The 22,181-nt window shown below is 40.1% G+C and overlaps 3 protein-coding genes and 1 long non-coding RNA gene across 4 annotated transcripts; 3 read left to right on the top strand and 1 right to left on the bottom strand.

Moving 5' to 3' along the window:
• Positions 1–601: 601 nt before the first annotated feature.
• Positions 602–1,828, bottom strand: LOC102119736 (retrotransposon Gag-like protein 8B). Its single transcript, XM_015444198.4, has one exon. The coding sequence runs from the start codon at positions 1,777–1,779 to the stop codon at positions 1,438–1,440; it is 342 nt and encodes a 113-aa protein (XP_015299684.1). The 5' UTR covers positions 1,780–1,828; the 3' UTR covers positions 602–1,437.
• Positions 1,829–1,881: 53 nt separating this feature from the next.
• LOC141409432 (uncharacterized) lies at positions 1,882–17,242 on the top strand. Its single transcript, XR_012430172.1, has 5 exons — positions 1,882–1,947; positions 11,968–12,063; positions 14,081–14,109; positions 14,992–15,150; positions 15,987–17,242. It is a non-coding gene; the product is annotated as an uncharacterized lncRNA (long non-coding RNA).
• Positions 9,317–10,505, top strand: LOC102119359 (retrotransposon Gag-like protein 8C). The gene has a single exon (XM_045384156.1). The coding sequence runs from the start codon at positions 9,346–9,348 to the stop codon at positions 9,685–9,687; it is 342 nt and encodes a 113-aa protein (XP_045240091.1). The 5' UTR covers positions 9,317–9,345; the 3' UTR covers positions 9,688–10,505.
• Positions 9,317–10,505, top strand: LOC102118969 (CAAX box protein 1). Its single transcript, XM_074029784.1, has one exon. It carries the CDS (start codon positions 9,663–9,665, stop codon positions 10,287–10,289), a length of 627 nt encoding a protein of 208 aa, XP_073885885.1. The 5' UTR covers positions 9,317–9,662; the 3' UTR covers positions 10,290–10,505.
• Positions 17,243–22,181: the final 4,939 nt, after the last annotated feature.

The raw sequence follows: 22,181 nt of genomic DNA on the forward strand, positions 1-22,181 counted from the left end.
CTGCAGCTAAACCATAAGAAGTGATTTTTTTCCTGCTTATTAAGAAAGTTTATATATAGTTTTATTGTCCTGCAGGTCATCACCAGGTTTGTATCTAAATTAACAGTCTCATTTCTGCATTTCCTCCCACTACCTACATAATCAAGAATTTATAAATGCTTTTGAAAAGCACCTATATAATTCTGTTGGTTCCCTGAATCATGGGTTAAATAAAATTTTACAGCTGTTCACCAATAATCTGTGTGGGATTTATGGTTTGTAACAATTTGGGAATTGTGTTTTCAATCCACTTTCTGGAGCTGAGGATACCTTTTCCAAGGGCCTGCTGGCTGACTTCTCACAATGTTGGCCAAAATGAGGTAACCATTCATTTACTAAGAGGCTTGGGATAATCCTAACTGGTTTAGAGGATTCAACATCCGGGACAGAATGATCACCAGTGGGGACACTATCCCCAGGTTACTACAGGACTCTATCTTAGATGTTTTATAATGCAGGAGTCAACATCAGTCACTGAATGGCAGGGGATATCGCTTCTGAACAAGACATGGACCACGTTTACAGGACCAGGGAGGGAAAGGTGCCATATTCATTCAGACTCTTTCTTTTTCAATAGTGTCTGACATTTATTGGAAATATGGAAAATATTTTTCTCCAGGTAGTATAAAGGAGTTGAGCAGAAGAAACAAGTTATTTTGTTGATCAAAAAGCACCTGAGAAAATGCTGCAAATTCAGAAGAGAAATGGAATACAGGCAAAACTAACTGGTCCACAAGAGAAAATGAGAGACTCGATTTAGCTGCCAGGCACAGCTGAGCCCTGGCAGCCATGTGGCAGGAGCACAAAAAGTCTCTGGGATTGGGGAGGAAATGGGTCTCTCTGAAGGTAACAGGCCCCCTGAGGGGCAGCCAGCTGTCTGGATCATTGTCCAGGGGTTGTGGCCAGCCCAGATACCTCCGAGGTGAGTCCAGATCACTAGGAGCAGCAGTCTGTCAGTGGGATGCGATGGATGGCGATGGCAGTGGCAGCGCAGGTCTGTGGGCAGCATGATGTAGTCGTCTGGCAGTCTGGTGGGGAGGAGGGGGGTTGGCAGCGGCGGCTGTGAGTGGGCTGTCCAGTGTGTAACAGGAGCCCAGCTTTGTGCAGCTGGAGCGCAGGACGGCGTCCAAATGTGCATGGGAGGGGCTGGGCTGGCACGAGAGGGTGGAGGCAGCCAGCTCCAGAGTGAGGCCCAGGGACGGCAGCAGGAGCCTGGAACGCTATTCCTGGAACAAAGGCAAGCACTACGCGGGAGGGGACAGGAGCGCAGGGGACATCGCGGCGGCTCGAGGGGGAGGGAGGCGCGGAGGGAGGGCGCCTGTGGAGACCCTGGCGGTGGCCACTGGCACAGCGGACCCTCCCCAGAGCACCCGCCCCCAGGCTCGAGGGTCTCCCGGCCTAGAAGTCCTCGTCCTCCTCCCATCCAAAGACCCGCTTCATCTCGGCTAGGAAGCCCCGGTAGTCACTGAGGAGGGGACTGTCCTTCTTGATGTAGGGGATCACCCACTGCAGGGCGGGCCCCGTGAGGCGGGTGATGAGGAACGTCACCTTCAGGGCGTCGTTGGAGAACGTGTTCTCGTCCACGAACATGTAGGAGCCCGTCTGCACGATGAACTCCGGGAGCCGGTCGGTATCGCCATCAAACGTCTCGGGAAAAGGAATCGGGTTCCTCCAGCGACGCGCCGCGGGCCGGAGGGGCCGGGCCAGGAGGGCCTTCATCAGTTGCACCCGACCGTCCATCGCGCCGCGCTCGCTCGGCTGAGCTTAGCTGAGCTGCGCTGGGCTTGGCGGGGGAGCTGCACCGGGGCGTCGCGGGAAGTGCAGGTCGGAGAAGGAGGAGCCGGGATATGGGCGGAGCCATGGGAAGGGCCCAGCTGCTTTGGCAAGCTCTGCCCAGAAGGCCTTGAGGTCAGTAGTGCGCCAGGGAGTCCCGGGGCACCCAGCGGAACAGGTGGTGGGAAATGTGGTGACTGGCTTAACTGGTCGAGGAGGCGGGGTCGCACCGTAGGGGTGGGGCGAAGTCTTTCTAGGTGGGTGGGGAGTGAAGATTTTTTTGGTGAGGTCTAAGCCCATTGTGCTTGGAGAGCAAAGCCTAGAAATTCTTTAAAGCTGAGTAGTCAGCCTGGTATATCTATCCCTTGTCCCATGCTATCTGCCCTTCCGTGTTCCTTTGCAAATCCTCGGCTTTGACACTTTTGAAAATTATTGGTCAACATTTTTTTTAAATGCCCCTAGATTTGCTTTCCTCTGTTGTTTTCTCATGATTAGAATGAGTTATTTTTGCCAGGTATACCAGCAAAGATTTTGTGTGTTAGTTTATCAAATCAAGGTGTTCATGATGTAGTATATTTTGTTATTGATTATGTGTACCTTGATCACTTGTTTGCCATAGATACTTTCAACGCAGTTGGGTTGACTAGGTTATGTAAGTCCTGATGAGCAGAGTAGCATGCATATTTGTGAAACATCCATACAGGCCATTCAGTAAAAGTGTCCTACCAGTACAACTAAATGTGATATATCTTTCCTCCAAATTACAAGATACCCTCCATGAATTTTATCTATTTCTTAATAGTAGGAAATGAAATCAGTCAAATGCATTTTCTGTGTCTATTGATGTGTCCTATGGATTTTCTCTTTGTGTTGGCTTTTTGTTGCTGTCTTAATGAATTACCACAAATCTAGTGGTTTAAAACAACAGAAATTTATCATCTTATTGTTTTGTAGGTCAGAAGTTCCATATGGGTCATACTAGACCAAAGTCATGGTATTGGGAGGCTATGTTCCTTTCTGGAGATTCTATGAAATAAGTTCTTTTCCGTTCATTTAGACTATTGGCAGAATTCAGTTCCTTGTGGTTGTAGGACTGAGGTACTGTGTTCTTGCTCTGTAATATGAGGGCCATTCCCAGCTTGTAGAGGATGCCATATTTACTGGCTCATTGCCACCTTCTTCCTCTTCAAAGTCAGCAATAGTGGGTGTCAAATTTTTCTCATGTGACTTCTTTCTAATCCTCTTTGCCTTCATCTTACACTTTTAAGAGTTCATATGATTAGATAATCGATGATAATCTTCATATTTTCAGTGTAACTGATTAGCAACTTTTGTTCTGTCTGTAGCTTTAATTCCTTCTTGCTTTATATTTTCAGGTTCTGGAAATTAGGACACACACATCTTTGGGGGATTGCCATTTTGTCTGCTACAGTTCCTTTTAGTTAGTACGGTAGTTATAATTGATTTTTGATTCATAAAACAACATTGCATTGCTGGGATAATTTCATTTAATCATGGCATATTATTATTTTTATATTTTACTAGAGTAGGCAAATGGATAAATAAATTATGGCATAGTCATACAATGGAACTCTGTATTAGTACACACAGCAATATGGAGGAGTGCTACAGATGTTACACTGAATAGAAGTTGTGAGGCACAAAATTTGTATATACTTTAGGATTTCACTTTATATCAGTGTTAAAAATAGGCAAAGCTAAATGCTTATAGAATTCAGAATAGTGGTCATCTCAGTGGAGGAGGAATTATAGTGTGTAAAATTGGATGAAAGAAACTTGTTTCCCAAATATGTTTTCCCAAGTTGCTAACATTCTGTATTCCCACTGGCAATATATGAAAGATTAAGTTGCTGTGCAAACTCATTTACGCTCAGTATCGTCAGGTTTTGTTTTGTTCTGGGTTCTTCATTTGTTGATTTTCTTTTTTACTTCAGCCATTCTAATAGGTGTGATTGTGGTTTTAATTTGCAGTTCCCTAACTGCATAAATTAGGGAACACAGAACACACATAGACACAGAAAATGCATTTGACTGATTTTACTTCCTACTATTAAGAAACATAAAATTCGTATGTCCCTGAACATCTTTTTTGTTGCTTATTTGTCATACATTTATCCTTTTTAGTGAAGTGTCTCTTCAGATATTTTTTCCATTTTAAATCAGGTTGTTGACATTTACATTGTTGTTTTGAGAGTTCTATATGTATCCTGTATTCAAATCTTCATTATATATGCCATTTACAAATATTTTCTTCCAGCCTGTGCCTTCTCTGTTCATTCTCTTAACATTGTCTTTTGAAGAGCACATGCGTTTTAATATGATGAAGTCCAATTTACCAAATTTTGCTTATGAGAATTGTGCTTTTCTTGTGATAGCTAAGAAATCTTTGTCTAATCCAAGGTTTCAAAAGGTTTTTTTTCCTGTTTTCTTCTAGGAGCTTTATAATTTTAGGTTTTACCATTAGGTCTATTAACCTTTTTGAGTTAATTTTTGCATGTGGTATGAGATATAGATCAAATTAATTTTTTTGTAAATGAATATTCAACTTTTCCTGCATCATTTTGAAAAGATTATCCCTTTTCCACTGAATTGCCTTTACAAAACTTTACAAAAATCAGCTATCCATATATGTGTGGGTCTATTTCTGAATTACATATCCAATTCTATTCATCTACAGTTGGCCCTCTATATCCATGGGTTCTGCATCTGCAGATTCAACCAACGGCTGATCAAAATATTCTGGAAAAAAATAATAAAAAATAATTTGTATACATTGATTTTGTATCCCGAGACTATATTGAATTCATTTATCAGATCTAGGAGCTTTTTGGATGAGTCTTTAGGATTTTCTAGGTATAGAATCATATCATTAGTGAACAACAATAGTTTGACTTCCAATAAATATAGTACATTTATTGATTTGCATATATTAAACCATCCCTGTATCCCTGGTATGAAACCCACTTGATCATAACATATTATCTTTTTGATATGCTGTTGTATTTAGTTAGCTAGTATGTTACTGAGGATTTTTGCTGCTATACATCAATAATGACCAAGCTGAGAATCAAATTAAGAACTCAATCCCTTTTATAACAACTTCAATAAAAATACTTAGGAATGTACTTAATGAAAAAGGTGGAATATATTTACAAGGAGAACTACAAAACACTGCTGAGAGAAATCATAGATGACACAAATGGAAACACACCCCATGCTCATGGATGGAAAGAATCAATATTGTGAAAATGACCATACTGCCCAAAGCAATCTACAAATTAAATGCATTTACCATCAAAATACCATCATCATTCTTCACAGAAGTACAAAAAACAATCTTAAATTTCATATGGAACCAATAAAAAGCACCCACATAGCAAAAGTCATACTAAGCAAAAAGAACAAATCTGGAGGCATCGCAGTTACTGACTTCAAGTTATGCTACAAGGCTATAGTTACCAAAACAGCATGGTACTGGTATAAAAATAGGCATGTAGACCAATGGAACAGAATGGAGAACCCAGAAATAAAGCCAAACAAAACCAACATATCTTTAAAAAAGCATACAAAAACATAATTTGGGGAAAGGACATCCTATTCAATAAATGGTACTGGGAAAACTGTCAAGACACATGTAGAAGAATGAAACTGGATCCCCATCTTTCGCCCTATAAAAAAAATTCAACAAGGTGGAGCAAAGGCTTAAACCTTAGACCTGAAACGATAAAAATTCTAGAAGATAACATAAAAACTCTTCTGGATATTGGCTTAGGCAAATAATTCATGACCAAGACCCCAAAAGCAAATGCAACAAAAATAAAAATAAATAAATGGGACCTAATTAAACTAAAATCTGCTGTACAGCAAAAGAAATAATCAGCAGAGTAGACAGACAGTATTAACAAACTATGCATTCAACAAAGGACTAATATCCAGAATCTACAAGGAACTAAAAAAAAAAATCAGCAAGAAAAAAAAATCCCATCAAAAAGTGGGCGAATGACATGAATAGACATTTCTCAAAAGAAGATACACAAACAGCCAGCAAACATGAAAATATGCTTAACATCACTAATTCTAGAAGATAACATAATTATCAGGGAACTGCAAATTAAAACCACAGTGAGATACCGCCTTACTCCTGCAAGAATGGCCATAATTTAAAAGTCTAAAAAAAATGGATGTTGGCATGGATGTGGGGAAAAGGGAGCATTTTTACACTGCTGGTGGGAATGTAAATTAGTACAACCAGTGTGGAAAACAGTACGGAGATTCCTTAAAGAACGAAAAGTAGAACTACCATTCAATCCAGCAATCCCACTACTGGGAAATAAGGAAAGAAAAATCAGTCACTCTGTGAAAAAGACACATGCACATGCATGTTTATAGCAGCACAATTCACAATTGCAAAGATATGGAACCAACCTAAGTGCCCATCAACCAACGAGTGGATAAAGACAATGTGGTATATATACAACATGTACTACTACTCAGCCATAAGAAGGAATTAAATAATGTCTTTTTCAGCGACTTGGATAGAGCTGGAGGCCATTATTCTAGGTGAAGTTAACTCAAGAATGGAAAAGCGAATATTGTATGTTGTCACTTAGAAGTCGAGTTAAACTATGAGGATGCAAAGGCATGAGATTGATACAATGGACTTTGGTGATCCAGGGGGGAAGGATGGGAGGGGAGTGAGGGATAAAAGACTACATATTGGGTACAGTGTACACTGTTTGGGTGACAGGTGCACTAAAATCTCAGAAATCACCACTAAAGAACTTATCCATGTAACAAAAAACCACCTGTACCTCAGAAACTATTGAAATAAAAGTAAAAATTAGAAAAAGAGTACAATTAAAAATATGAGGTAACAACTATTTACATAGAATTTGTATTGTATTAGGTATTATAAGTAATCTAGATATGATTTAAAGCATATGGGAGGATATACATAGGTTATACGCAAATATTATACCATTTTATATAAGGGAGTTGAGCGTCCTCAGATTTTGGTATTTGCAGGGATCCTGGAACCAGTCCCTTGTAAATACTAAGGGATGACTATATTTGTCTATTTTGATAACAATATCACATTGTCTTAATTGCAGTAGCTTTATTATAAATCTTGAAATCAAATATTATCAGTCCTCCAACTTATTTTTTCTATTTCAAAGTTGTTTTTGCTAATATATATATATATTTTTTGCATTTCCCTACGAATTTTAGAAGCAATTAGTTGTTTTTTATATGTTAAAACACTCACTGGGACTTTGAATCTATATATCAATTTTTGGGAGGATTGATATACTAACAACATTAAATCTTCCAGTCCATAAATATATCTCTGCATTACTCAGATATTTTGTAATGTATGTCAGGAATGTTCTGTAGTTTTCAGGGTACAAGTCTCATCTCTTTTGTCATATTTAACCCTAACATTTTTTACGTTTTTATGGTGTTTAAAATTCTAGCTCAAATTTCTCTTGTTCGTTACTAGGAATACAATTGATTTTTGTATATTCGCCTATGTCCTGCAACCTTGCTAAACTCGCTTCTTAGTTCTAGTACTTTTTGTTGATCTTAGAAAATATGTTTTCTATATGCACGATCCTAGTGTGTATGAATAACAAAAGTCTGCCTTTGCCCTGTCCAATCTAGATGCCTTTTATTACTTTTTCCTTTCCTTATTTTCTTTGCCCTCATTGCACTGTCTAGAATCTCCAGTACAATACTGCACTAAAGTGATGAGAGTGGGCATATGTACTTGTTTTGTTCGTCTTTTTTAACTTTCAAGTTCAGGGGTACAAGTGCAGGTTGTTAACATAGTTAAACTTGTGTCATAGGAGTTTGTTGTACAGATTATTTCATCACCCAGGTATTAAGCTTATTAGCCGTTAGTTATTTTTCCTGATCCTCTGCCTCCTCCCACCCTCAACCCTCTAATAGGCCTCAGTGTGTGTTGTTTCCCTCTATGTGTCTTGTTCTTGATCTAAGAGTGAAAAGCATTCAGGCTTTCACCTTCCAGTATGACAGCTGTAGGATTTTTGTAGATGCTCTTCATCAGATTTAGGAGTTCCCTTTTAAGTTTGATGAGAGTTTTTAATGGGAACCATATGACATAAATCTTTGCTCTAGGAATTTGCTCTAGAAAAATGAAAATCTGTGCTCACACAAAAATCTGTACGTAAATGCTTATAGCTGATTCATTTGTAATTTCCAAAACCTGTAAATGTGCCAAATATCTTCCAACAAATGAATGGATCACCAAATTTGTATATCCATGCTATGGCAGACAGATTCTAAGGTGGCCCCCAACATCCCAATATCCTGGTCATACCTTTCAGTGTAGGTGGGGACTATGGCTTGCTTCTAACCAAGAGAATGTGGCAAAGGTGATGAACTCCCATGATTATGTTAGTTTATACATGACTCCATCTTTCAAGGAGAAACATTCTCCCTTTGTTCCATGAAGAAACAAGCTGCAGTGTAGTGAACTGCCTAGAGACAGGGCAACGTGACAGAGAACTGAGGGCAGCTTTTATAACAAATTAAGAGATTTCTTAATATTTAACTCTCCTTACATTAACTGCTTGTGGTATATTATTCTTTTTAAAAATTTATTTTCTAATTTTTGTGGGTACATGATAGGTATATGTATTTATGGGGTACGTGAAATGCTTTAATATAGGTATACAATGCATAATAATCACATAATGGTAAATGGGGCATCCATCCCCTCAAGCACTTATCCTTTGTGCTACAAACAATCCAATTACACTCTTTCAGTTATTTTTAAATGTACAATTAAATTATTTTGACTGTAGTCATCCTGTTGTGCTATCAAATACTAGGTCCTAATAATCACATCATGGAGAATGGAGTATCCATCCCTCAAGCGTGGTGCATTACTCTTTGAACATGCTGCTCTGGATTATATTTGCTAATATGTGGGGCTTCTCTATTAATGTTGCAAAGTAGGGAGCCAATAATCTGGTTGAGAGACGCAAGAAGGAGCAGGAAAATGTGTTCACAGAACCTCATACTAGTGGCGTCCAGGGTCAAGGCTCCCCGAATGCATACCCAAGGGCTGATGAGAGGTGGGGACCAGTGCAGCGGGAGGACTCCTCAACTACCAGAACTAGGTAGGGCCCCTAACATACCCTTGGAGCGAGCTCCTCGCGCCCCGTACACCACCAGGTCTCCCTGGTTCCTCCCCTGCTCCCCGTCCCGCCACCTTAGGAACCCTCAGCCCAGCCTCTCCGATAGGACCCTGCCTCCTTGAGGGCTTTAGGCCCTTCTTCGCAAGTGTGTTCCCCACGACGCGCCTGCGTACTAGGGAACACCCGGCCTTGTGGGCGGAGTCCATGAGAGGGCTGGAGCCCCGCTCGTGGCCCCGCCCACCCTAGCTTGGGCAGGCCTTCGTGGACACGCATTTCCGGCGACGCCTCGGTACTGACCTCTGCAGAGCCGGGTGGAGCCCATTGACGTCCAGCGAAGCGAAGAGCAGCGATGGACGGTCGGGTGCAGCTGATAAAGGCCCTCCTGGCCTTGCCGATCCGACCTGCGACGCGTCGCTGGAGGAACCCGATTCCCTTTCCCGAGACGTTTGATGGCGATACCGACCGGCTCCCGGAGTTCATCGTGCAGACGGGCTCCTACATGTTCGTGGACGAGAACACATTCTCCAGCGACGCCCTGAAGGTGACGTTCCTCATCACCCGCCTCACGGGGCCCGCCCTGCAGTGGGTGATCCCCTACATCAAGAAGGAGAGCCCCCTCCTCAATGATTACCGGGGCTTCCTGGCCGAGATGAAGCGGGTCTTTGGATGGGAGGAGGACGAGGACTTTTAGGCCGGGAGACCCTCGAGCCTGGGGGCGGGTGCTCTGGGGAGGGTCCGCTGTGCTACTGGCCGCCGCCAGGGTCGCCACAGGCGCCCTCCCTCCGCACCTCCCTCCCCCTCGAGCCGCCGCGATGTCCCCTGAGCTCCTGTCCCCTCCCGCGTAGTGCTTGCCTTTGTTCCAGGAATAGCGTTCCAGGCTCCTGCTGCCGCCCCTGGGCCTCACTCTGGAGCGAGCCGCCGCCCTCTCCTTCCAGCCAGCCAGCCCCTCCCATGCACATTTGGACGCTGTCCTGCGCTCCAGCTGCAAGCTGGGCTCCTGTTACACACTGGACAGACCACCCACTGCCGCCGCTGCCAAGCCCCCTCCTCCCCACCAGACTGCCAGACGACTACATCATTCTGCCCACAGACCTGCGCTGCCACTGCCATCGCCATCCATCGCATCCCACTGACAGACTGCTGCTCCTAGTGATCTGGACTCACCTCGGAGGTATCTGGGCTGGCCACAGTCCTTGGACAGTGATCCAGACAGCTGGCCCCCCAAGGGATCTGTCACCTTCAGCGAGACCTATTTCCTCCCCACCCCCAGAAACCTCTTGTGTTCCAGCCTAGACCCAGGTGTGCCTGGCAGCCAAATCGAGTCTCTCATTTTCTCTTGTGGACCAGTTAGTTTTGCCTATAACCCAGTTTTCTGAGTTTGCAACTGTCTCTCTGATGTGTGCCTTTTGTTCAACACAGTAACCCCTGCATTCTGCTCTGCTCTAATACACTACCTGGAGAAAGTCTTTTCCTTATTTTCAATAAATGTCAGACATTATTGAAAAGAAATGGTCTCAGTCAATATGGCACTTTTCCCTCCCTGGTTCTGTAAATGGGGTCCATATCTTGTTCAAAAACTATATGTCCTGCCACGCTATGGTTGATGTTGACACAGAGTCCTGTGGTGTCCTGCAAATGGAGATCCCACCGGTGACTAATCCCAGACGATTAATGTTGTAAACAAGTCAAGTTTTGTGCCCCTTAGGAAATGAACCTTAATCTGACTGTGGCCAAGATAAGATAAGGAATAGTCAGATAGGGTGCTTTTTCTTCCCTCTTTTCCAAAAAACTGTCTGAAAGCATATACCCCAAATGGTTACAAGCCATGCATCTCACACATTTGTTGGTGAACAATTCTTACAGTTTTATTTAATGCATTATCAGGGAACCAGCAAAATGGCTTAGATACTTCAGAAAAAGCATTTACATTTATATTGCTTTAATTGGGTAGGTGGTGGAGAAAGGAATGCAGAACTGTAGTTAATTTAGGTACAAACTTGTTTAATGAATGACCTGAAACACAATACAATTACCACCTTCCCTAATGGGCAGAAAAAAAAAAAATTCTCTTCAACGTATCTCTGCATGCGAATCTTTGAAATCTACTGTGCTAACATGCCTCTGCCACCCCATCTATCTCTGGGAAAAGCTCAATATCCCAACAGAAGCAGATTATCCTAAGGTGGGCTTGTAGGGCAGCACTCAGTCAACAACTCTCTGCCTTTTTTGTTGTTGTTGTTGAGATGGAGTCTTGCTCTGTCGCCCAGGCTGGAGTGCCGTGGCATGATCTCAGCTCACTGCAACCTCTGCCTCCTGGGTTCAAGCAATTCTTCTGCCTCAGCCTCCTGAGTAGCTGGGACTACAGGCACGTGCCACCACACCTGGCTAATTTTTGTATTTTTAGTAGAGATAGGGTTTCACCATGTTGGCCAGGATGGTCTCAGTCTTCTGGCTTCATGATAACCCAGCCTTGGCCTCCCAAAGTGCCGAGATTACAGGCATGAGCCACTACGCCTGGCCTCTCTGCCCCATTTCTAATACGTGTTATTTTTCCAGAGCATACGAATGAGGAATAGATCACAAGGGTTTTTTATGTTTGTTTACTTTATTGCTTCTCTCTCTTCATTTAAATAGGTGAAATTTTGCCACTCAGCAGTGATTCATAGGGCTGTATGTGGAGGTGGAGGTACATTATTATCTGTATTATGTATGTGATAATATTTGTATTCCCAGAAGTAGTGGAAACATCATTAATTTGTAGTTTGGCATATAATAGGTCAAAATCTTTTTGAAATCAGAGATGCAATTCAAATTGCCTAATAAAATAAAGTTTTTATGATTTATAGGGCTCTTAAAACAACTGAAACTGGGCTAATCATGAAGGCCAGTTCAAGGTGCTGACAGTCACCTTCCTGGATGGGTATGAAGGAAGATTGTGTTAAGCATATTCACTGTTTGGTTTTAAACACAGATTCTGCTGAAGTGGTTGAAAAAGTGCTTGGAAGCAGTTTACATTACTGAGTAGGTCCAGCATATTCCCTGTGTTCTCTGTCCACTGGCTCTGGAGGTAGGTAGAATGGGCAGGGACTTTCTGGGTATCCTTTGAACAATGTCAGTAACTCCTCACCTCCCTCAACAACGATGCCCAGCAGTTTTCTTCCTCCTACAAGAATGAGAATTATTCCTTGATCTATGCTAGTTTTATCATCTCAAGGGTCCTCTTTTGTGCTGCAAATGTCTTGGGTAGGGTAATAATTCACAATCATGAACATCTTCACAGGATTTCATAAAGGGACAAAGGAATGGCATTTGTAAGAGTAGAAGGGGTTCTTTTGTATTGCTTTGCAGTATCACCTTTTCAGTTGTCACTGTTTGTTTGTTTCCTTCACTTCATTCTCTGCAATGTGATCAATACCCAAGCAAGAGGCCTTACCTCCAAAGGATGGAGAAACATAAAAAGTGACAATATGGAAGATGAATATAAGAAAGAGAACAGAAATACAGTTAACCTCTTTCTTTTGATGATCGGGACCAGTAATGACTTGAAACCTATAATTAAGATAACTTTACCCAAATTTTTGTGACGCTTAGATCTACAAAGATTTAATAGGGGAACAAAGTAGGCTTTGGATGGTTCAGTGCCCTGAGACCTTGGTTCTCAGGGGAATCCTGGTAGAATATACTAGTGAAAGGTCACTCCCCACTTACTCCCAGTGCCCTAAGTGCAATCCTGTACACAGAGTCAACCTTAAGGCAGAGATGTAGTAAGGAAGGGGATTTCAAAGGGACCCTTTGTGAGTGTCCCTGATTTGCCTGTCACTAGGAGGCTGGAGGACCAAAGGAGTAGGCTGAGAGGTTGAGTACCAGAAGTCCTAGACGTAGGGATGCTTCCTCCAGGTGCCACTGCGGAGGTCTGATGACCTGCCTGCTTCTATAGATATTGCAGCAGTGTTTTGTCTTCCATCATGAAGGTCACTCAGACTACACAGGTACAGCAATAAGCAGTTCTGAGCAGCAAAGAGCCTAAAATGAAAAGTATGAAATCTATTGGGACCAAGTATGGGATGGACAAAGGTCAGTCAGAATACATACCCGGTGAAATAAAGTAAAATGAAAGGCCATGATGATCTCAAACTATTTAATGACATGGGGAAATGATCACATCTGAACAGTAAAGAATAAAAGGAGTGTACAAAGCCTTCAAAACTTGGTGAGGGCAATCAAAGTCCCTCTGTCTTACCACCACTGAAGCTCATCACGGACCCAATACTGAAAGTACCTGGACTTTATGTGCATGAACGATCCCTGACTTTATGATGATGGAGAACGTGGTTCAGGGAAGGCTGCTTGGCTTGATTCTTAGCTGCCGGCCCAGAACTGAGCTCTTTCTCTTCCCTGTACACCGCTGCTTTTGGCCCTCTTGACGGTTGTACCACATTCTTTCACTCGTCCCCAGTCCTCTTCATACCCACTTTCTTACTGCTCCTTAACAGACGGTCACCAAACTCATTCTACCCCCAACTCTCACTTTAGTGGGTCCCTCTTTTCCAACCCTGAGGCAGTACCCCAATTCTAATGCCTGTCCCCTTTAGCCCACTGCTTGCAGAGGCCCTGCCATAGTGCCTAGCTGATCCTAGAACCTATTTTTCTCTCCCTGCTGTGGCTATTGCTATGTCTTAGGCTGCTGAGAGCATATTATCACATGATCAAAAAGAGAACATTTAGGATTTCACAACCCTGAAATTATAGTAAGCCTGTTAATTTGGGCCTTGGGCTAAAGACTGCAATAGTACCCGTTCTGCAACCTGAGTGGAGGACTGCATATTTACTCACATTAGAAGCAAACACAGTTTTGGTAAGATCATTAGGATAGATTCCTAAAACTAATGTATATATCAAAGGCCATACGATTTTAACTGTTTGTTAAAAATCTCACTCCAGAACAATTGTTTACAAATTATATTCTCATGAGTAATGTGAGGGAATTTTTTTTGCCTCTATCATTACTAAAACTTTAATTTCAATAAAGATAATATTCCCAAAAATAAATACTTTTTCCCACAATAAAATTCCTTTTTTTATAGGGTCCTGTTTCACCTCTATCACCAAAAAGGTAAGGCTTTTACAAAATGTTTATTTTCTCCCTCTCTTCTGCCCTACCATAATTGAGACAATCGGAATACTTTTAATTCTACTTTCACACCCTTCTCTCATCCCCCAAATCATGGGGCTGGTGGAGATAGTTGGTGTCTGAAGGTATAAAAGTAATACAGCTAGGGATTTTTAAAAAATCATTTTTAAGCCTCTATAGAGAGCAATATTTAACTTATAATATGAATGCCTATTAATCAACTTTCAGATATTGAGCATTAAATGACATTTTTAGGGATGAAGACAACCGCAAAGTTGAATTTAGACCTTGTCAAAATTTAAGGAGGTCTCCAACATTGAGATGTTCCCAACTTCCCAAAAGAATATAAGTATATTTAAATAATGAGTTAGCAAAGTTACCAGGTATAATGGTGAAAGAAAAAAGGAATACCTGCCCATAAGATGTTGTGAAAAAATACAAGGATCAAACATTAAAAAAAAAATTCAGATGTAACCACCCACAAATTTGGGGGCCACATTCACATTCAGCAAGAAACCTTAAGGAGGAGAATTTATTCTAAAGTGGTTCTGGGCTGCTTGTGTAGAGAATATAAGGTTAAAGGATATGTACATTCAAACTGACTTTCAACTTAAAAGATTGCCTATAATCCTTCCAAAGGCTCCACTACTCCCAGCTTGATCTACCTTCATGGAATCACACAGAGACAGCCTATGTTAGAAGCCAAAGCTGAGTAATACCCTGACTATAATCATCATTCTCAGTGCTTTCCTGTACTATTATTACTTCAGTGGGAATATTACCCTGGCTGATTTTGGAGTCCCTCTCTCACCAACTGTCCAGCCATTTCCAAAGTGAGTTTAATGAATATTCTTATATCTCTAGTGTTAGAAGAAGACTAGACAACAGAGTGCATTGAACAGGACTCTCCTGGGCAACGCTGGAACCTCAGACCAGCATGGGTCATTTGAACCCATTCGATGAATTGACATCTACACAATGTATGTAATCAAGGCCATCAAGATGAGAGTAAAGAACTTGCATGTAAGTAGCCATGACATCAGATCCAGCCTTGTCCCCTCTGCCAAAACAAAAACATATTAATTTGTAATACTTAAAAATGATGAAGAAATGTGTAGTGAGGTCCTAATATGTACAAAGAAATGTTAGATGTGCCTCGTGCACATGACCTTATTTCATCATCATTTTAAGATGGAGTCCATATTTCTACCTACTCTTTTACACCGGTACAGATAGAGAAACAGGCATTTGCAAACAAGAGAATATACTCCAGGTATTTTTTAAATTGGAAATTTTAACAATGTTTTCTCAATATTTAATACAAGAACTAGACAAAATACCAGTACGGACATAGAAAATCTAAAGAATAATACACATGTCTAGAACACTGTATCAAACAACTAATACACAGTGTTTTCGAGTGCATATGGTGCATTCACCAAGATAAGCCATTTACTAAGGCATTAAACAAGTCTCAATACATTTTAAAAGCTTGATGTTCTTTGGTCATAGTAGCAGAAAAAGCATTTGACAACATTGAACTTCAGTTCATAAAAAACCCCAGCAAATTGGGATTGGAAGAGAATTCTTGTCTGATAAGGAGCATCTACAAAAACCTATAGCTAACGTCATACTTGATGGTAAAATGTTGAGTGTACTTTTAAGTGGGTATATTTAAGCCCTTAGTTCAGATAATTGCAAGGAAGGCTGAGGGAGAAGGATCTAGCTATCATTATTTTTCGTGGTGTTAAGACTAATACCCACTAAAACAGACACTATTAATATTCTATTCTTATCCCCTTGGTATTCTTGGCCATTTTAATCCACCTTTGCTCTGCTTTTGCTTTTTCTCCCAATAGCCAGAATCTGTGGCTCTTTGTCACAGGACTGCAGAACCAACCTCCTTTTGTCTCCAAGCATGAAGAGCCAGTATCTGAGAATTAAAGTCCGCCAGAGAGTAGACTTTAGCTAATAATTAGTAGATATATAGTTATAAATACTGCAGCTCTGTTGCTCCTGTTTGAGACAACTCTGATTTGTGACCTGTATTGTCTCCAGTGTCCCCCTATTGGATTGTGCCACAGTGATCCTTAATGGTACCTTGGTTGATATCAAAATATTGTTTGGCCTTCTTCCTCTCCCTGTTGCATGGTCCCACTCCCTAGTCACTATATTTTTACTTGGACCACTTCCTAATACATCACTCTCAGATGAATCCTCAGTCAGAGCCAGCTTATGGGGAACCCAATCTAAAGGCACAGCCAAGTCGTTTTCCAAAATATTTCTTTTACTTTACACTCTTGCCCTCAATGTATGTGGTCCCATTTCCTCACTAGTATTTGGTACCATCAGTCTAACATTTTGTCAAGTGTGTTGCTTTAATTACTTTGTATTGACTAAATTTATATGTTAACTATGCATATTAACTTTTTGGAGTGATCACTAAAATAATGTAAATAGAGTGTATAACTTCTTAACGAGTAGAAAAAAGCAATGAATTAATATAAGGAACTTAGAATGTTTTAATTACAAATAATTGCCTCCCAGGGTAAATGTCCTTCTTCTCATTATTTTAGCTGTTTTTTCATCTTCAAATTAGACATTTATACTGTTGTTTGTTTAGATTTAGCCATGTATTTGCCATTTTCTTTGCCAGCATTCCAGACATTTATAATAGTACATTTTCCTTCTTCTAAAGTATATCCTGTAGATACTCCTTTAATAATGGTCTATTAGGGAAAATGTGATGTCTTTCATTTGCTGAAAAGTTATTTTATCCTCATTCTTTTAAAATTATTCTTGTTGAGTCTCTTTGGTTTGTGGAACCATTGATATCTCTTTTTTTCTATATAATATTGTATTATGTGCCACCAAAACCTTAGTGATGCAATAGTTCTTAAATGACAATTTCACTCTTTTGTCCTAAATTTTTCCCCTTAATCCATCATCATCAGTTCGGCAAGTTTTGATACAGGTGCTTTTAATGTTTGCATATGAGCAGGCAGTAACTACTATGTCACAGCAGCCCCTTGGCCAACAACAATTCATAATTTTGATTGATTGTAAGAAACACCTTGATGTAAGAGATATTAAAACGTGGCAAATTTGAACAGAATTGATGGAAACAGCGTTATTCTCTAGTCTTCTAGCTTCCATTTTTGCTGTTGAAAAATTATTTGTCAGCCTAATTTTGTGTTTCCTCTTTGGTTGTTTGAAAAAATCTCTTTATATTGGTGTTCTGTAGCTTTTCTACTGCTTATCTAAATATACAGTCCTTTTTCCTTTTCTGATATTAAAAAAAACTGAGATATGAGTTACATCCAGCAAAGGATAAAAATCTTGAGTGTATAAGTTGATGAACATTTACATATGTATACATCAATATAACACCACTCAGATCAATGTATAGAACATTTCCAACATTCAAAAAGACTCTCAGGCCGCCTCTCGGGTAGGAGCCTCTTAATTATAAACATTCTTCTGACCTTTATCACCAAAGATAAACTTTACCTCTTTTTGAACTGCTTGTAAATGAAATTATACAGAATTTATGCTGTATGTCTGTGAGATTCATCTATGTTGTGTGTTTCAAGTGTTCACTCTTATTTATTGAGGTTTAAGTTGATAAGTCTGTGGCGATATCTCATTGTGCTAAATTTGCATTTCTAGGCTGAGTGAAGTGGCTGACACCTGTAATCTCAGCACTTTGGGAGGCTGAGGCCAGAGGATCACTTGAGCACAGGAGTTCCAGCCCAGCCTGGACAACATAGTGAGACCATATCTCTAAAAAAAAAAAAATTACAAAAAATTAGCAGGGCATGGTGGTATGCACTTGTAGTACCAGTTACTCAAGAGGCTGACGTGAGAGAATCACCTGAGCCTGGGAAGTCCAGGTTGCAGTGAGCCGTGATTGTGCCACTGCACTCCAGTTTCAGTCTTACGCATATGCTAGCCGGTTATCCCTGCACCATTTATTGAATAGGGATTCCTTTCCTCATGGCTTGTTTTTGTCAACTTTGATGAAGATTAGATGGTTGTAGTTGTGTGGTTTTACATCTGGGCTCTGTATTCTGTTACATTGGTCCATGTGTCTGTTTTTGTACCAGTACCATGCTGTTTTGGTTACCGTAGCCTTGTAGAATAGTATGAAGTCAGGTAATGTGATGCCTCCAGCAGTTTTGTCATTTTTGCTTAGGATTGCTTTGGCTATTCTGGCTCTTTTGTGGTTCCGTATAAATTTTAAAATAGATTTTTCTAGTTCTGTGAAAAATGTCATTGATAGTTTGATAGGAATAGCACTGAATCTTTAAATTGCTTTGGGCAGTATGGCTATTTTAACAATGTTGATTTTTTTTTTCTGTACATGAGCATAGAATGTTTTTCCATTTGTGTCATCTCTGATTCCTTTCAGTGGTATTTTGTAATTCTTGTTGTAGAGATTTTTCACCTCCGTGGTTAGCTGTATTCCTAGGTATTTTATTTTTTTGTGGCTATTGTGAATAAGATTTCATTCTTTATTTGACTCTCAGCTTGGATGTTGTTTGTGTACAGAAATGCTACAGATTTATGTATACTGGTTTTGTATCCTGAAACTTTGCTGAAGTTGTTCATCAGATCCAGGAGCTTTTGGACAGATACTTTGGGATTTTCTAGGTATAAAATCATAGTGTCTACAAACAAATAGTTTGACTTCCTCTCTTCCTTTTTGGATGCCTTTTATTTCTTTGTTTTGCCCGATTGCTCTTGCTAGGACTTCCTATATTCTTGATGTTCATATCTTCCAGGCAAAGGCCACTAGGAATATCTCGTCATTGAACAAATATTGAGTTTATTATTCATTGCAGTGAAGGAGAACATACCGTGGAGAATTGTTGGGAATCTCAGCAAAAAGGTGTTAGAAAATGTTTGAAGTGTTTGGGCGTATGTTAGGTGATTTTCAAGAGAGTTTAAGGAAGTGAAGCTTTGCTCTGGATTGGATGCTGTCAGGAAGCAGGGTTAATTGTATGCTGAGTGTCTTAATAAACATTTTATCTGGGAGGGCAAACATTATTAGTGTTTTTTTGTGTCCTGTTTAATACATCTCTGCCAAACTTAATATGATAGTCTCCTATATGTTCCTCTAATATCATGTTTTAGCTTTCAAATTTAAGTCTATGATCCATACTGAATTAATTTTTATGTATGCTGAGAGGTAGGGACCAATGTTCATTTTTCAATATAGGTATCTAATTGATCCAATAGCACTTATTGCAAAGACTATTCTTTCCCCCCAGTGAATTGCAATTGTGCCTTTGTTATAAATTAGGTCACCATATATGTGTGAATTTCTTTCTGGACTGTTTATTGTATTGCATTTTTCTGTCTATCCTTGCACCAATACTATACACCTTAATTTATGTTCCTTTATAGTAAGTCTTAATATCTGGCAATGTAAGTCATCTAACTTGTACTTCTTAAATATTACCTTGGCTATTCTAGATCCTTTGCCTTTCCATATAAATGTTAGAGTCATTTACCAATGTCTCTTGTGGAAGAAATCTTTGTCTAACACAATATCATGAAGATATACTCTACTTGTTTTCTTCTAAAATCTGCTTGATTTTTATTGGGGTTGCATTGAATCTAAAAATAAATTTAGGGAGAATATATACCATAACAATTTTGAATTTTCCAATTCATTAACATCTTATATCCTTCCATTTATTTAGTTGTTTAATTCATCTCAGTAATGTTTTGTAGTTACTAGTGTTGAGGTATTGCAGCTATTTTATAGATTTATTTCTAGATATTTGATACTTTATAACACTATCATAAATGGTATTATTTTGTTAAATTTTATTTCCCCTACTTTGTTGTTATTAAATAGAAATACAATTAATTTTTAATAACAGATTTATTGAGATACGATTCACTTACTCTAATATGTACCCTTTTAAAATATACAAGTCAGTGGTTTTTAGTATATTTGCAGAGTTGTCCAACCATTACCATTATCTAATTTCGCAACATTTCCATCACCCCAAGAAAATACCCTATGTCTCCCTGTTTTCTTCTTCCTCAAACCCCAGGCAACCTCTAAATGGTTTTCCACATCTATATATTCGTGTATTCTGGAAGTTTCATATAAATGGAGTCATACAATATGTGGTATTTTGTGACTGGTTTCTTTTATTTAGCATTATGTTTTCAAGGTACATCCATGTTGTAGCATGTATGTAGCATTCATTCCTTTTTAAGGTTGAATAATATTCCATTGTATGGATATACTATATTTTATCTATTCATCAGTTTCCGGAGTTTTTGGGTTGTTTCTCATTTTTGGTTATTATGAATAATGTACAAGCTTTTGTGAGGACATATATTTTCAGTTCTCTTGGATATATACCTAGGAGTAGAATTGCTGTATGGCAACTTTCTGCTTGACAATATTAATAATTTTATATTAACACCAACTCCTACTGGTGACACTTATGTTGCTTCAAATTTTGGCTCCTGCAAACAGGGCTGCTGCTTATGATCTGTAGGTTGCTCACTTCAGAAGTGCCTCTTACCAAATGAGTGACTGAGGCTACAATCTAGCCCCTACCTAGTCCGCCACGTCAACCAGTGGGGCTGCGTACACACTTAATACAGTTCGCTTTTTTTTTTGAAGCACAAAATTACTAACAGCTTAACAAACTCTGCATTCATGAGGCTGCTTTCCCCAAGAGGAGGTACCTTTTATTAATTTAGATAAAGGTACTATGCAGCTTAGCAGAGGTACTAATCATATATATATTTTAAAAAATGCTATAGTCAACATCCTTGTTGGAATTGCTTCGTTGTAGGGTATGTTTGTCTTAAACTTTACAAGGTGCTGCCACATTCATCTCCAATTTTGTTGTACTATTCTACACTGTTATAAGCAGTATATAAGAATTCTCATTTCTCCATATCCCCTCAACACTTAATATGGTCATTTTTACTCTCTCTCTTTTTTTTTTTTTTTTTTTTTTTTTTTTTTTTTTTTTTGAGATGGAGTCTCGCTCTGTCGCCCAGGCTGAAGTGCAGTGCCGTGATCTCGGCTCACTGCAACCTCCGCCTCCTGGGTTCAAGCGATTCTCCTGTCTCAGCCTCCTGAGTAGCTGGGATTACAGTCACACGCCAGCATGCCTGGCTAATTTTTGTATTTTTAGTAGAGATGGGGTTTCACCATGTTGGCCAGGCTGGTCTTGAACTCCTGACCTTAGGTGATCCACCCGCCTTGGCCTCCGAAAGTGCTAGGATTACAGGCATGAGCTACCGCACCCGGTCTACTTTTGGCAATGTAATGCTTTTGAAATGATACCTGTTTTTGTTCTATCTAAAATCTCTCTGATTACTATTGCAATTATGCATCTTTTCAAATGTTTCTCACTCAGAATTGATTGTTCACATATCTCTTGGATACCTTCCATTTGCTCTTCCAGATTCACTTTCCACTCTCCTCTATCCTGGAACAGGGACAGCTCTGTTCCCAGAGGCTGACCTTTATGGACTGCATAAACCATTCCCTTGCTCTCTGGCTTCTGGTTGAGTTTGGTCAATGGGAGAGCTCCATCTCTAACAGATTAAGAGGTGGCTGTGGCTGAGTTCCTCTATCAAAGGCCACAGGTGCTTTCCAGGGATTCTCTTCTATAGCTAGAGCTCTCTGTGTTCCAGTAACCCCTCCCAGCCCTTACTCTTTTATGCCTTGGTGGGAGGCAACAGCTCACTACTGTTGCTAGCCCCAGGATAATTCAAAATCCATTGTTGGTTTCAGTATTAGTCAGCTATTGCTACAATAATGCTGTAGAAGAAGTCTCCTCCAAATTAATTAACAATCATTTGTTCTCTTTGCTCATGTGCTATGGGCCATCTGGGGCTATTCTTCTCCAGGATACAGTTAGGGTGGGCTTGGCTCTGGGATTCAGATTGTGTTTAGATCTGTTCCATGTGAATCACTGTATGGCCCAAGCTGAGGGATCAGCAACAACCGGAGGCATGCTCTTCTCATGGCAATCATAGGAAGGCAAGAAAACAAGCAAAACCACTCA

This window comes from Macaca fascicularis, chromosome X (genome assembly GCF_037993035.2).
Source record: "Macaca fascicularis isolate 582-1 chromosome X, T2T-MFA8v1.1".
NCBI lineage: Eukaryota > Metazoa > Chordata > Mammalia > Primates > Cercopithecidae > Macaca > Macaca fascicularis.

Bases quoted from the DNA above. Each gene is read 5' to 3' on its own strand.
- LOC102119736 (XM_015444198.4), bottom strand. From the start codon at position 1,779: ATGGACGGTCGGGTGCAACTGATGAAGGCCCTCCTGGCCCGGCCCCTC.
- LOC102119359 (XM_045384156.1), top strand. From the start codon at position 9,346: ATGGACGGTCGGGTGCAGCTGATAAAGGCCCTCCTGGCCTTGCCGATC.
- LOC102118969 (XM_074029784.1), top strand. From the start codon at position 9,663: ATGGGAGGAGGACGAGGACTTTTAGGCCGGGAGACCCTCGAGCCTGGG.